Source organism: Argiope bruennichi, chromosome 10, assembly GCF_947563725.1.
Source record: "Argiope bruennichi chromosome 10, qqArgBrue1.1, whole genome shotgun sequence".
NCBI classification, from domain to species: domain Eukaryota; kingdom Metazoa; phylum Arthropoda; class Arachnida; order Araneae; family Araneidae; genus Argiope; species Argiope bruennichi.
The window spans coordinates 121,829,236-121,845,368 of record NC_079160.1 but is presented as its reverse complement, the minus strand read 5'-3'; the positions used below and the strand labels follow the sequence as shown (position 1 = coordinate 121,845,368).

Sequence of the window (16,133 nt, the reverse complement as noted above, 5' to 3'; positions counted from 1 at the left end):
TTTGACTTGAACGGTTATTCCACCCTAAGAAGAAAATACTTTTTTTTTTCATTTATTTTTGGTATTACAAAAGATTCAAGCAATTTTAATGATTTATCAAAGGAATCGTCTGACAGTTTTCTCGAATTGATTTATGCGTTATCGTTTCTAAAAATAATAGCACGGGAAATATGATCTCAAAACGGATCTGCCTGATCGAGTCGAAATAGGCCAAGGATTTCATCGCATTTTATGTGGATGAATAAGTTGGTTACTTCACATGTGGGCAATCATTAAATATCAAATACCACCTACTCAAACAGGTGGATTCGTATCTTCTTTTTTCTCAGCATTCTTTCATCGCATTCGAAATCGAACAAAGCGTTTAGAAACAGAACACCAAAGTAATATTTCAAATATTTTCAAAGATCGCGTAAACAATGGGGTATAACGAAAAATTTATGCTTCGGAACCACAATAAAGATGAACTCGCTAATGCATTAAAAAGAACCCTACATTTTGTAATCGCAATAATTTATTCTGATTTAAAGAAGTATTGACCAACGTTAGAATAGGAAGCGTAGAACATGATAACTACATCTGTACACTAGAAATATATTTTTTAAAAATTTTGATTCTGCATTAACGATACATACTGATGTTTTTTTCTTCCCCTCAAAATTAGAGTTTTCTTTGACTTTGTTCGTCTGTAGTCTAAATATATTTTATTCATTCTATTGATTTCTTTTTATGTGATTTTTTTTATTTAGTTTGAGAGATTTTTTTTTAATAAACTCTTTCTTTGTTTAATAACACCAGAAACTTAATTTTCAAAGATCAGAATTCTTAAAACAGACTATTTATTATGGAGGAGTTTGTTGTTAAAAGCTCTGGCAATGTATTCCATACAGAACTTTTATGGTCCCGGAATGATGAAACAATGAGTAATAAAAACTATTATAATCTATATACTTATAATAAAGCTCAATGTGTGTGTGTGTGGGTGTGTGTGTGTTGGCGCTCTACAGGCCAGACCGTTTGACATACAGCTACCAAATTTGGTACATGTATACCTTGGAGGTTGGGAATGTGCACCTGGGGTTTCTTTTTTCGAATTTTTAATTAGAATTTTAATTATTAATTAAAAACTAACTTTCCCGCCAAAAAAATCTTCCATTTTCCCCACCGCCAACTTTTCCGCCAAAAAAATCTTCCATTATCCCCAGCGCCAAACGAGAAAGGCTTCAGTTTTTTTTTCTCCCAACAGTAATGAGGCTAGGGTTAATATTTTTCGGCGGATTATTTCAAACGATTCTGTTTATTTTCTTAATGTTTGATGCATTTAAAATGAAACATTGTTAATTAATCCATGTTTCAGATTCATTGTGAAGTACTTTTGAATTAAAATAACACAGAATAAAGGAAATTAAAAGTGTATAATCTGCATAGCGTTACCCCAACTGGCGTAGAAAAAATCACGTATTTGCGTTACGTAACCGGCGAAGAAAATTCACGCATGCGCATTCTGTTCTGATTGTTGCCATGACAACGTTATCAATGGATGATTTAAATTATTTTTGGGTTAGTTGCATGCTTTTGTAAGTAAATTGTATTTACGTTAGTTATATATTTTTTGTATATGCTTATAGTTTTAAGTGCATCGTTTTTTAAGTAGTTTTTTTTTAAACCTGTTTTCGACCGTTTATTTTAAACGATTCGTTTTATTTTCTTAGTGTTTGATGCATTTAAATTTAAACATTGTTAATGAATCGATCTGCTCATAATGAATCTAAGAAAATTTTGTTGACCAACTCTTGAGATATTACATAAATTTAAAAAGATATTCTTTAGTGCCCATAAAGTTTAAACGCTGAGTGACTCTATTTTCAGTAATCAGATTATAAAAAAATGCTTTGTTTCAGTAAAAAATATTATTATATTAATTGAAGATAAATTCTTTCCACTTTAATTTAAAGCATAAATTCTACGGGTGCTAACAGAAAATGAGAGAGACACATATTACGTTATGACTGAAGGCCTTTATAATATTATGAATGAATTATATGATAATCAAAATTTGAAGTTTTAAAATATTTTGATGAAGAAGCTATTAAAGTAGAAATTGCATAAAATATTTAATTATTAAAATTTTAACGAACATTAAGATTGGCGAACCGGCTGGTCGCCAAAGGCGGCTAGTGATTAATAAATAAAAATACTTAAAATACTGAAATACTGATGTGAAGTTTATATATTTAGATTTAACCATCTAGCTTGTGGTATTTTTCTGTCGTCGTGTTCACATTACGCAGAATAAACAGGCATTCAACGCGCTAATGGATTCTACACAAAATTCGATATGCATTCACAGTTCTAATGATAATACAATTTGCCTAATTTCATTTATCTAGCTGGGTGATTTATTTTTTTTGAGACATTATATTCACGCTCGCAAAGACGCTGAAACAAGGCTCCTATAGACGCTTTTAATTCAAAAATTGAAAGAAATCTAAATACTATTTCTTATATCGATTCCATCTATACCATTGTGTTTTTTTTTTGTTTGTTTGTTTGTTTGTTTTACATACAGCGTATAGAATTGTATAGAATAGAGAAATAAACATAATTTCGTTATTTTACTCCGACACAAGGAGGTTTTAAATATTTAGATACTTCGAATTTTCCACCAAATTAAACACTTTTGCTTTTTGTTTACGTGTGTGAGAAAGCTAATAATAATTCCAAAAAATTCGGCCTTTCCAACTTTTAGTCTCTAATATGACCTTTAGTTAGTTAGGATTTTATCCAGTAACATTTTCAAATAAAGTTTTTTTCCCGCTTGTACTAAAATAGTATCTACTATTAAATTTATCATTTTACTCTTTTGAATTTACAATAAATCTTACAAAAAAATTCTAAGTGTTTAACATAGCAAACATAATTTATGTGAACATATTATATGTATATTATATACACACATATTTACATTTGCAACATAATTTATATGAAATGAGAGGGATTGTTTGTTTACTTGTTTGTTTTATTGTTTACTCCCCCCCCCCCTTTCACGTCACGTCCTTTACCCATTACTGCCAATTCTGTTTAAGATTCATTGTTTGGTAGAAAAAAAAAAGGTGAAAATTTTTTCCTACCGATTATTTGTACACAAAATTTGACACAAATTTACTTTTAGTGTCAAAACCATTTAAAGAATTTCATTTTCATGCGTACAATATTTTTGAATTATAGTGTCCAGAAACACGAAGATAAGCAGAAAGACCGTTGACATACTCGATAAAAAATTTGGAACAGATCTACCCTTTCATTAATGAAATCATATGCGAAATGTCATTGCTTTCTTATCATTGCATTTTATAGTAGTATTCGCAGACTGACTGTCTGAATTTAAATCAATCTCTTGAGTGCCAGTGCATGTGTCAATGCTTATTACTTTGAATATTGCGGAATCTTACAATGAAAAAAATCTTAATGAAATGCGAGGGGCAATTCAGCTTTGCTCAAACGACCGCATGAGGTGGAAGAAGAAATTATGAGCAAGAACGCCGAATGAATATCAGATGAGTTGCAAGTGATAAAAATATTAATTCAAATTAGAAGAGCAATCAAGGGGGCTTTAGAAGAAATAACCATTTATGACCCCTAGCTTCCTTAGAACGCCAAGAGACCTTGCCACCTCATTTATGCTTAAGGATTAACTATTGCTTTATCACGCCGACTTGATTCTGGAACCCATTTTATAGAAAAAACTCCTTATGTAAAATCCTGTCTTTATATTATTTCTTTTTTCTCTCTCTTTCTTTCTCTCTTTTCTTTTGAAATATTAGTTATAATCAACATACTATTCTAAGAAAAATATTCACTTTCATAATGCACAACCACTTATTAAGTAATTTCATTGCCATCTCAATACCCACATCGCCTATCAGTCCGGAGGTTAAGAGCCTTGAGGTAAAGAACTCCACTCATCTCTCATGTCGACAAATCATTGATATAAAGGTTTTTTTAAGTTTAATATTGTAGTAGGCAGAGTAAATTTGTTTTTGAATGATGGGATTCGGGTGATAAGGGTATTGAGAAAGCTTCTTGAAAGCTTTGAGATTAACGTTTCGGTGTCTTCAATTTGAAGGTTCTTATGTATGACGTCTCGGGCCGCGGTGGCCTGGCTGTAAGGTCTCGGTTTCGGAACCGAGGGGTTTCAGATTCGAGACCCGATTCCACCGGAAAAGCATCGTGTAAGCAGGTCTGGAGCACCCTTTAAGCCAAACGTCCACCCGGCGGTGTGGTGTGGAGGTTTGGAGAGGTGGGTGCCAGCTCAGGTGTCGTCCTCGTCATCTGACCGCGGTTCAAATTTATGAGGTCCGTCCCAAAATAGCCCTAGTGTTGCTTTAAAACGGGACGTTAATATAACTAAACTAAACTAAAATGTGAGATGTTATAGCGTACATATCAGGGTGCTTTTGTTATTATTCTAAGTATCTAGATATGGTTTCTATGGGATTTTGCAGCTATTTTCTAAATTTGAGTACTTAAAGTAAGAATAGGATAAATAACTTGTTTGTGAAGTACGATTTTGTCGTGACGGGAGAAAGATGGGATTAGCGGAATGATTTGATGCAGTTTGCTGCAGAATTTGTCTGCGCTATATTTCATGTGGCTTCGAAAGATGAGCTTGGAATCGAGGTAAAGGCCTAGGTACTTGAATTTGGAATAACACGATAGTGCATTTTCGAAGAAGGATTGGGTTTTAATAGTTCTCATTGGGTGTCCTTTTCGGATTCTAAGAAATCTAAAACGTGGAGATTCGTGAAAGACTGTAAAACGAATTTTTCTAAGAATGTAATGCTTTATCTGCATATATAACTAATAAAATAAGCATCTTATTAAAAAGTGTTCTATTTCTGAAAAAAAATATCACCGACACTAAAAACATAGGAATTTGAAGGGGGGGAGAGAATCATCTTGAGCTGTCCACAAAAATCACATTTTATGCTTGAACTGCCAATACTTTCTTTTTATGCACGGGCGTGATGAATGAATTATTTTTTACTCTCATGTAAGAGCTAAATTCGCATTTTTTTTTTTTTTTTTTTTGTTGTTGTTGTTTATTTCCAAAAAGATTTTTAATCCTTTCCATGCAAAATAAATTATTTTTGTAAATGATGTGGAATATTAAATCCTTTCGGAAACTCATAAATCTGCCTCTGCATATTCTCAATCAGCATTTACATTAACAATGATCACTTTCCTGTTTACTTCCATCTTCATGGAGTATAGCACTTGGAATCATGTCCATCTGATGCCTCATTAAAATATGTGGAACTTGACTTAGCGAGCATAATTCGTTCTCTTATCTTACTCGTAATGCAAAATATCATTATACGAAAAAAAAAAAAAAATAGGAATCCATGTAAATTTGGACAATGTGTCCTGATACGAAAAATTATTCTCAAACAAATTTGTCTGAAGGTATTTATCTTTGACAAAGCTACAAAATTTGGCGGAAATGTGACAAAGAATTATCATTAAATGAATTTGTAACGCACATAGCTGCTATCTTGCTACGGTGATGTCTCTCAACATACGATGCAATAATTTCCCATGTTTACAGCATCTCCTTATTTCACTAGAAGTTGCTGTTCTTTTGCGTCAATTATTTTTCCATCTCCTGACCAAATATCTTCTGCAGCTTTTTGCTATGACACAGAATGCAGCTTCATAAGTTTTACTGTAGTTCTGGTTATTTCCTTCCACTAACTCATCGATGTTTGCTATCCAATTCTAGCCACATAATCTTGGCCAGAAACGAAATCTTGCCGATTTAGACTGCACAAGCACCAGCTCAAACTCTTCAGAATCGCATTCGACAATGCTATTGTTCAAAACTTCTTCAAGCAGATATAAGGGCTCTATTCAAACAGCATTCATATTGATGCAAGACAAACCGATATGTGACTTCATATTGTCTCTGCGCCCTTCATTCTGCGAAACATCGCTCATTAAACGAGTCATTTTTTATATTTTGTTTTGCTCATTAAACGAGGTGCTCTTTATACGGAATTTGATAATTTGTTAACCTTCAACTAGAAAAATACATTCTGGTGAATCGCTAAGGATGGTTTCTCCCATAACCATCTACTCTATTTATTTTTGATTCAATAAAAATATTCAGCCTGCCCATTTCATATTTTTGATGTACATTTTCTTGAAGTTTCAGCATCTTTTCCTTTATATTCAGTGTTGGCCAAAACTGTGGAGAGGAAATTTTTATGCTTTCTAACTTTGTATGCTTATATAAAATGTAACGTTTCACAAGATTCAAACTTTTATATATCATTTTAATGATAATTTAATGCTAATTTCAATACAAAAACCAAAATTCAAATATTTACAATACAAAAACAGTTGAGCGGCAATAATTATCTAGATACATTAGATGCTGATGACTGTAGTGAGTAATCAGTACTTAGTAGGATAGCCTTTACTTTTTATTACGGCTTCACACTGATGTTTTATTGAGCTGGCGAGAGGTTTAAACTCTCCCTTCGTTATTGCCTTAAACCAGGAAACAATTATAGCCTCAATTCATTTTCTTTTAATTGATGAACGCTTCATATGTACAAGAGTTTTCAATCGGTGCCATAAGTTCTCAATAATTTTGTGGTCAGGACTGTTTTCTGGCCATAATAACAATTCAATGCTCTATGTACTAAAACCACGTTTTCGATATTTTTGTTGCTTGGCAAGGAGCTGAATCCTACTGAAAAATAAATGATGCGTTGTTGGGAAAGAGATCACTGATGGAAGGTGTAGGTTAGGCTCTAGAATAGTGCCAATGTATTTTCTATTAATGTCCCATCGATAACATGAAGGAGACTTGTTGACATGCATGACCAAATACTAACTGAGTTCTTCATAGTTGCCTGAATGCAGTCAGGATGTAACTCTTCGCCTATTCTATATCTTACATATTTTCGCCATCACTATCGAATAACAATATCTTTGTTTCATCACTCCGTATAACTTGTGACCACTGCTTATCTGCCCAATTAATGCTTTCATTTATCCATTGTGCTCTTTTTATACGCTGCTGTAAATTGAGATAAAGATTTTTTTTCGTTGAATTCTACCTCTTAGCCCAACATCCAATAATCTTCTCCTAATTATTCTTGAACTGACATAAACACCAGCATCATTCAATTGACTTCTGATGGTCGCTGATGACATTCTTCTATCTTGAAGATACAGTCTTTTTCTTCTTCTGTCGTCAGCAGATGTGATGCACCTTTTTCAGCCATTTCCTGCTTTGTTTTTTATTGAATTTGTCTCCTGATATCATAAACAAAACTTTCGGATTCCATATGTAATCATTGAACCACCCACTTGACTTGCCATTTCAACATAGGAAATTGCAATACAAGAGGGTTAACATTATTAAGAACATAATAATCTTATTTCACTTTCTAGGTGTCCAATCTATTCTTTTATTTGATGTCCTTGCTTCTTGACTAAATATTAGAAATATTTACAAAATTTCCAACTACGTATTAAAAAGTTTAACAAAATTTCTAACTTGCGATTTGATTACATAAAAAACAGTCTTCCTGCTATAATAATGACTTTTTCCTACTTTTAACATAATGTGAGCTTCTGCTAGCAGTTATTAAAATTTGATTGGTTCCCAGAACAAGAACAGTGATTTGTCAGAAAAGTTAAAAATTAAAATCCTTTTCATCTTTGTGTTTGTTATTCAGATAAAAGAATAATAACTTTTTTGTATTGCAAATATTTGAATGTTGCTTTTTGCATTGAAATCAGCATTAAATTCTCTTTAAAATGATATGTGAGAGTTTGTATTTTGTGAAATGTAACATTTTCTATAAGCATACAAAGTTAAAAAACGTAACTATTTTCAAAAGTTTCCAAATTTTGCCCACCACTGTATATGCGCGCGCTCGCGCGTGTGTGTTCCAATTATTTGCTTAAGCGCTGTCCAATAGATAGCAACTCTCTGCTAGTGCTCCAATATTGTCCGAGCGTTAGAGAATGGCACTCAAACTTGATCTTTGGAATATTATCCACTTGTAGTTACGCGTTCTGGCGCAAAACTTCTAACTGAAGTAGGAAATGATAAATGAAGTAGGAATGAAGACATTTGTACAGAAAATTATTCTGATAAAATTTCGCATTAATTTAATCCTGAATTGTGCATATTTGAAGATGGTGATTTCAAATACGTAAGCAATAAAGTGACATTGGAGGGCTTTCTGCTTTTCTCCCCAACCCTAACAATGTATTCTGGGAATGCAGATTCTTACTAAGAGAACCAAAAAAAAGAGTATAAATCCTTTAATTGGAAAAGAAAATCGAGAGAAAAACACTCCTGGTAATCTTAAGTATCTGGTAATCTTTGTCTATAATAATAAGAAAAACAAATGAATTCAGTAGCCTAGCCTTAGCTTCTGGTCCAGTTTCGATGATTTTAATTTCATATGAAAGCTCATGATCTTGCCTACTCTCCTAGTCCCTCCTTTTTTTTAGACAAATCGAAAAAACGAAACTGTGTGGTACATTCTCTGTGAAAAAAATCTTGCGACAAATTTCGTCGGCCAAAACAATAAACAGATTTCAATAAAATTTATTTGCCGACGTCCTGGCCCAGGGGTAGCGCGTCTTCCCCGTGATCTAGGCGTCCCGGGTTCGAATCCCGGTTCGGGCATGGTTGTTCTTCATCTGCGTTCTATCTGTAAGGTGTGTGAATGTGCCCCCCCCCCGTAAAAAGGGGTTGTGAAAGTGAATGTGTGAATTTCATCTTCTTATGAGCTGGAAGTCAGACTTCTGCCCTCGGGTGCTCAGGAGGCTTTACCCTCAAAAGCTGCTGCACCCCATTTCCGTGGTGACGCGGACGAGACATCAATAAAATTTATTTCTTGTGAAATCTTTTGACTCTACATATTTGAAAAATTGGTTAAATTGGTACATTAGATAACAAACAGTGAACTCTGTCAGGTTTTTCCCCACCAAAAATGTACAATGTTTTGAACCTCAGAAATGGGCGGTAATTAAAGAATACCATTGTTCTGATATGAAATTCAGTTGGATATTGATAGCATTAATTTCATATAAAATAAAAATTGGCGAAATCGGCAAAATGTTGGATGGGGATGCTTCTTTGGTTTTGCCAATTATTTTAAATATATATATAAAGGACGAATTAGTGGTAGCCGAAAGCGGCTAATCTTCAATTACGTTGAATTATACAACATAGATTTATAAACCAAAAATAATACTTTCATTAATCTTTATACAGCCACAAGATAGTGATTCATATGATCAATTTTCTTCCCTGTTAACGTGCAATATGTTTTTTAATACAAATTAAAGAAAAATTAATTTCTTTTTTATGTTTTGCTGATTATAGAATAGTTGATTATAAAAACGGTAAAATGATTTATTGCAAGAAAATTATTTTTTTTTCAGTCATTATGAATATTAACAAAACACTTACTTTGATTTCGGCAGATAATTAATAAGTAATTTTTTAATAAATTATTGCTTTTAAGTTTTATTTTACTGTGACTAAGTGTTTCGAAATGAAGTGACCTAACGCTCCTCATTAGTCCGGACAATCTCAGATTTGAATAGTTTTTCTGGAATCCAAAAAGTGTTCCCAATTTTATTTAGAAGTAAAGATACAAGATAATAAAAGAATAATTGGATTCAATTTTTTACAAAAGAGTTCAACGCTAATTTAGCTCTCACTTTTATCATTTTTAGAAAATGATCACCTAATTTGATTTGAGATCGAAAGAGGAATTTGTTCTCTTAATTTCCTCCCCAATTAGGCGGGATAATCTCATTTTCCCACACTCTGTACCAAATGACAAAAGTCCTGGAATTTCCTCGAATTTTCGTACATTATCTCAGATTCTCCAGCTTTTTCCTTTTAACAAAGATTAACTAGTTACTTTTTGTTACATAAATTAGCTTTTGAAGAATTATCTGTCTCGTTTTTAACTTTACATGTATGGAAAATAGAAAATCCGAGCAAATAAAAATAAATAAATAAATAAAATTTGTAGAAAAATGTAATCATATTTTATTATGTTTTGTTGATTTTTTTTATAAATTTTAACAATGAACTATTTTATTTATTTATTTCATTTAACGGATGGAAGGGATTGCTATACTTTTCTTCTACCGTAGTTTGGAGCAAATTTGGTCACGTTATTATAAAGCATGACGTTTCCTAGAAAAATGCGTATATTTTATCATTTAAAATTAATCTTCAGAAATTAAATTCACAAAAAAAATGTAAGGAATTTTTTTTTTCAAAATTTATCTAAAAGAGTTAAGTAATTTAAATAATTTCCATTTATATTTTCCATTTCTTCTTCAGTATAAATATAATTTAAATAATTCAGTCGTAGGTATCATTTAACATTAATCTTCAGAAATTAAATTCACAAAAAAAATTTAAGGAATTTTCTAATAAAATTTATTTAAAAGAGCTGAGCAATTTAAACAATTTCCATTTATATATTTTGTTCCTTCTTCAGTATAAATATCATCCAGTCACAAGGAAAAATGGAACTCAAGTCCAAATGATTTATTTTGAGAAATTGCTTTTTATCAATGATGCCTCTAAATATTCGCAGCAAGAAGTCTCAGTTAATTCATTTATACACGCAATCAACTTCTCCCTCTCTCTTTCTCTCTGTCTCTTTCTGTATGTGTATGTTTAATAGTATAACAGAGATTTATCTTATACGTTCTTTTAATTTACATATTTTTTTGAATTTTGGGAATTTTTAAATATTATTACAAGAACCGTGATTGATTATTTGTGAACTTGAAATCTGAATCTGCCAAACGATGAAATAAAGCTTACAAAAACTTAAATCTGAAATCTTTACCAAACGATAAAATAAAATTTGCAAAATTGAGTTTCTATTTACTGTTATATCCACAAACAATGGTTTATAAATAGTCCTAAATATAATTCTAATGTAATAGAAAGTGACTAGCATGTCTGAAGATAATTTTATTTTTGACAGCATTCATTCATGTTTTATAAATAGGTCTGAATATAAAATGAAAGTCTTTTGATTTTTTTTATAACCCTAAAGCGATTCGAAACTGATATTAAATCATTCGTTAGCGATTTAATCGCTAATATCCTTCTTCGTTTTTAACTTATCACATACTACAATAAATCAAAGAATAACCAGCAGATTTCGAATGCATTGCTTTAATTATTATTAAACGAATAAATTTTTAAGGAAATTGTAAAAATTTTAATAATATCAAATTAAATTATTTTGCTATAACAAACGCGGAAATGCAAACTTTTATTTTAGTTCAAATGATATTTAGTTCAAACAATATTTTTTATATATATATTTTGGCAAAATTAAAACCCTTCATAAAAAAATAGAAGCAAACAAGGGGGAGTGTTCACCCGAAGCTTTCCGTACACTCTAATAAAAGTGTTATCCCTTATATTCCCACAGAAAAGAGTGAACCTATGCAAGGCCATGGTTTATTATTGCTACGAGTGCTCAAATCTTTATTTTCAGAATCATTCTCATGAGAGTTGTGTGTTTCGTAATACTGTGAATTAAAAAAAATTAAAAAACAAAACATATTGAACATATTTTTTTTCTGGGTCGATTGAAACAAGATTTTACACAGAGTTACAATTTTAGTAACAAGATTACATGTCAGATTTCATTTATCTAAATCGTTATATATCTCTAATCTAAATTATCTATCTATCTAAATATAAATCATTATCTAAATCTAATCTAAATCATTGTAAATCATCTAAATCATTGTAAATCCATCTAAATCATTGTAAATCCATCTAAATCATTGTAAATCCATCTAAATCGTTGCATTTACTAATTTCATGTTTATATGCAAACGATCGGTCAAATTCGGTTTGGATCTGCACTTTAGATGCTGAATCGGTTTACCAAATATTATTCATCTAACATTTTATGTTTTGAAGCTATCGTTTTCGCTTGTCCTCAGACTGGATTTCGTTCAAAATATTACAGAAATCTACAATGGTGGAAAAAAATAAAAAAACATACCTAATTTCATCCGTTTAGCTCAAAGTGTTTGTTGAATCATCATATTCACAGACTAATAAAAAAATAATTCCAAAAATGTGTTTTTCGTAATCAAAAAAGTTTCAAATGTAGAGAATCGTCGAAATTGAATTTTTTGATCATTACAATACTCTCTCTTTATAAAGCAGAAAGTAAAAAGATTTGAAGAATCTTTATAGCAGTTTCCGCTGTTTTCTAAATTATAATACTTTAATCCCATCCAAAATTCAAAGATATATATATTTGCATGATTAAGTTTTAATGCCATAGGAGCCAAATCTGGAATAACTTGAAATTGCGGAAGTAATGAAGAGATTTATTTATATGAACCTGTCGACTGAGACAACTACTTAATTGTGATTTAATTATTCCAGGTTCAACTTCAAACTTTATTCTTACAGTTGATGAGAAGTATTGTCGCTTTTGCATCTAATTTGGAAGAAATTCTAATTATACTAGCTGGTACCCAGCGCATCGCTGCCGCAGAAGAAATAATTTTTGAACTATCGTTTGAAATTTGAAATAGCTATCTTGTTTAATCAGGAATTATAGAAAGAATGGTATTTTTTTTTCTTGTGAACAGTGAATACATTCACTGAAATTGAATGATATATAGAAGAGAAGTATGAATAATATTAATTCTATATTTTGACATTATTACTCAAATATACTTTATTAAATGCTTTAAGATAATATTTTTTTTTCCATCTTCAGCAAAAACAAATAAATTTTTTGGCATTTCGTAAACATTCGTAGCCATGTGAAAAACATGCATTTTCTAGGTTCAAAGCAATAAGTTGGCAAAGTTTTATCGCCTTCAGCTGAACAGTACGGCAGTGCACAAAATACGAACAAACAAATATTCATTTTTATATATTAGATATGAGACATTGCATTTCTTAAACAATTGTTTAGTTTAGATTTTTTTTTTTTTTTGTTTTTTTTTGTTTAAAGCAGAATCCATTTGATTAAATTATTAATTAAAAAAACTTGTTATTAAGATCATAATTAATAAAACATCAGACAACATAAAAAAAAAATCTACAAAGATAGCTTGGGAAAATGATTATTCAATAGAAATGGGTTCGATTACTTTTAAAACCTGATATAGTCTCAAAGCTGAGAACTGAAGCTTGCCAAATACATCGTAGATTCAGTCTCGTATGCTATGAAAGTGCAAAGAATGGATTAAATCTAAAGTATTAGCTTCGTTATCAGAACGTTCTGATCGTATTCGTTATCAGAAATAAAAAAACAGAATCAATCTGAATTTCTTTCATATTACTGATATACAAATATGTAGTGGAGGAATTTAATGCATTGAACACAATTCAGTTCTGAACACGAATTACGTTCAAATTAATACTGAATCATCACCATACAGTACATTTGTTGTAGTACATTAATACACATATTGAATCAAAAGAAGGAAAATATTTCAATTCAAATATTTATATTTAAAAAGAATTAAATAATAAATTATTAGTAATTAATAAAAGTAATGATTAAAAGTAATAAATAATCTGTACTTTGAGCAGCGATTTTTTTACCACAAAATTTAAAGTAATAATAATGCTAATTCTTTATATAGTACTGTTCTGTTAATCATCTGAAGTTTAAAGGGCATAATAATAAAAAAATTCTAAACTAAACAAATAATTCTAATTTTTATAAACTATTTAAGCAAAGATTTAATATTTTCTTTACAAAGAATGAAATGATGAATAAAATTTGATTAAATGAATTAATGATATAAAAGAAGCAGTTTTTACAGTGTGAGACATTTAAGCTTGTCAAATACGTTGTAGAATCAGTTAAATATGCTAAGAATTTTTAAAAAAACGAGTTAAATCTGAAGTATCAGCTTCTTTATCAATTCTTCAGAACATCAGAAAGAAGAAGCAAAAACACAGATCCAATATAAATTTCTTTCCTAGTTCTGATATACAAATATGTAGGAAAAGAATTTAATGCTTTGAAGAAGAATTTAGTTTCTTCGTTCAATTGAATATTGAATCGAATGAATGGAAATATTTCAACCCAAATATTTATGTTTAAAAATAATTAAATAGAAAAAGTATTGATTAAAAGTAATGAATGATTAGAAAAGTTAAAATGAATTTAGAAGAATAGCTATCTATACTTTGGACAGAAATTTTTCACCACCAAGTTTAGAGTAATAGTAATGCTTATTCTTTACATAGTTCTGTTTTGTTAAGCCCATACAGTTCAAGGGACATAATAAAAAAAATTGTAAACAGTTCTAACCAGATAATTTTAATCTTTATAAATTATTCAAGCGAAGATTTTAACATATTCTTTACAAAAAAAAAAAAAATGAAATGAAAATTGAAATTAGATTAGATTAATGAATGGTATAAAAGAAGCCTTTTTTTTTACAGTATGAGATGTTTATGTTATTTTCATGATTTTTAAAACAATTTGTTCTGTTTATGACTTAGAGTAGAAAAACTGAATTAGATATCAGTTTGAGAACAAAAAATGAATTATATATTGTGGGAAGAAAATGCGTATTTTGCATAATACCGCATTATATTTTTCGAAATTTTTGATAAGAGAAATGCAGTAATGTACTTACCTGAAAGTACTTGCAACCAACCACAAATATGAAAAACAGTGGATGAGTGGCACACGAAGAAAAGAAACATGCATAAAATACAGAGGACAATGGCTACAGCAGACAAACCAATAAATATCGTTGCCATTTTAAATGCAGGAGAAGGAATTGATGCAAAATCGTCCAATCTTCCATGACACACCAACTCTTGTCCATCTTGAATGCTCTGTCTGCAAGACTGCCATAGTCCAAAGTACCCGGTACCACGACTTTCCGGAGTATCTCCTATCCATTGCGGTTGTATGAATACAACAGCATTAATAATTGCAAAGCATATTGTAAAAACGCCCCATAGAACCCCGATGGCTTTCGAATTCCTCATATAATTGGCATGGTATCCACTAGCCTCGGATGTGTATTCATATTTCGTGGTGGGATCCATCGTGTCTACCGTAAACATTGAAGAGACGGCAGATGTTTTCGAATTCGAACGCGCGAAACGTTCCAAACCCGTGCAAGTGAGTAAGGTGAGTCAAAAACTCGTCTGACAAGTTTTTATGACAGCAAGTAGGTAGGTTTCGCTTCATTCACGAGGTCACGGAACCTGATAGACGAACTTTTCTTATTGGTATTTTTCCTTCACTCCTTCTTTGTAGCGGTTGTAGTATATTCTTTGAGATTTAGGAAGGCGATTTCAAAACTTCTTAGGAATGCGAGAGCTGTTATTCTACCTTTTGTTTTTTAGCTGCGGTTAAGAATTGCGCACTATTCTAGTTCCGAAAAGAACCAAGGTGAGAAATCTCATCAGAATTTGTTTCTGTTGTTCTCACTTAAATGTAGGGGAATCCTTTACTGAGTAGTAAATCGAGCATAAAACCTGATTTCAATCGTAAAATTATTTCTTTCATTTTACATCAGTTGGAATCCACAATACTTTCCCATTAACTGAAACCAATTGTCAGTCTTGGCTTGACATACTTGTACTAATCAAAAGATCAGCTGAAAATTTTCACATTCCAATAAGCTTCTTTAACATGTCATTCAAAAATCAGTCCAAAACAACATATTAACGAATTTTGGCTCAAAATGTAATAAATTATAGTAAACTTTCAATTATCCAGCGAGAGGATTGACTAGATTTCCATTATACTAAGTTCTGAATCCCCATATCATCAAAAACATACGTTTTATATCTAAATCAGTTCTTGCTCATATTTTTTAACCTCCAGTGCTTATGCTATACATCATAATTCAAATCAATTTAAAAGTACATTGTAAAAACGGAAGTTCAAGAATAAAAATTCTATATTTATTTTACTATAATTTTTCTTACATTTAACTGAACGGAACGGAACGGAACTAAGTAATATACAATGTATATTATGAATACATAGCTTTTAAAATAAACAAAACAGTATATGCAGTTAACAGTATAACAGTTA

The 16,133-nt window shown here is 30.9% G+C and overlaps 1 protein-coding gene across 1 annotated transcript in view; it reads right to left on the bottom strand.

Annotated features, from left to right (window-relative positions):
* LOC129988661 (LHFPL tetraspan subfamily member 3 protein-like) overlaps window positions 1–15,224 on the bottom strand; it is a 31,144-nt gene extending 15,920 nt beyond the window's left edge. The window contains exon 1 of the mRNA XM_056096931.1: window positions 14,713–15,224. Coding sequence (XP_055952906.1) covers window positions 14,713–15,151 — 439 coding nt within the window. The 5' untranslated portion in view covers window positions 15,152–15,224. The remainder of the gene's footprint in view (window positions 1–14,712) is intronic.
* Between the last annotated feature and the right edge of the window lie 909 nt (window positions 15,225–16,133).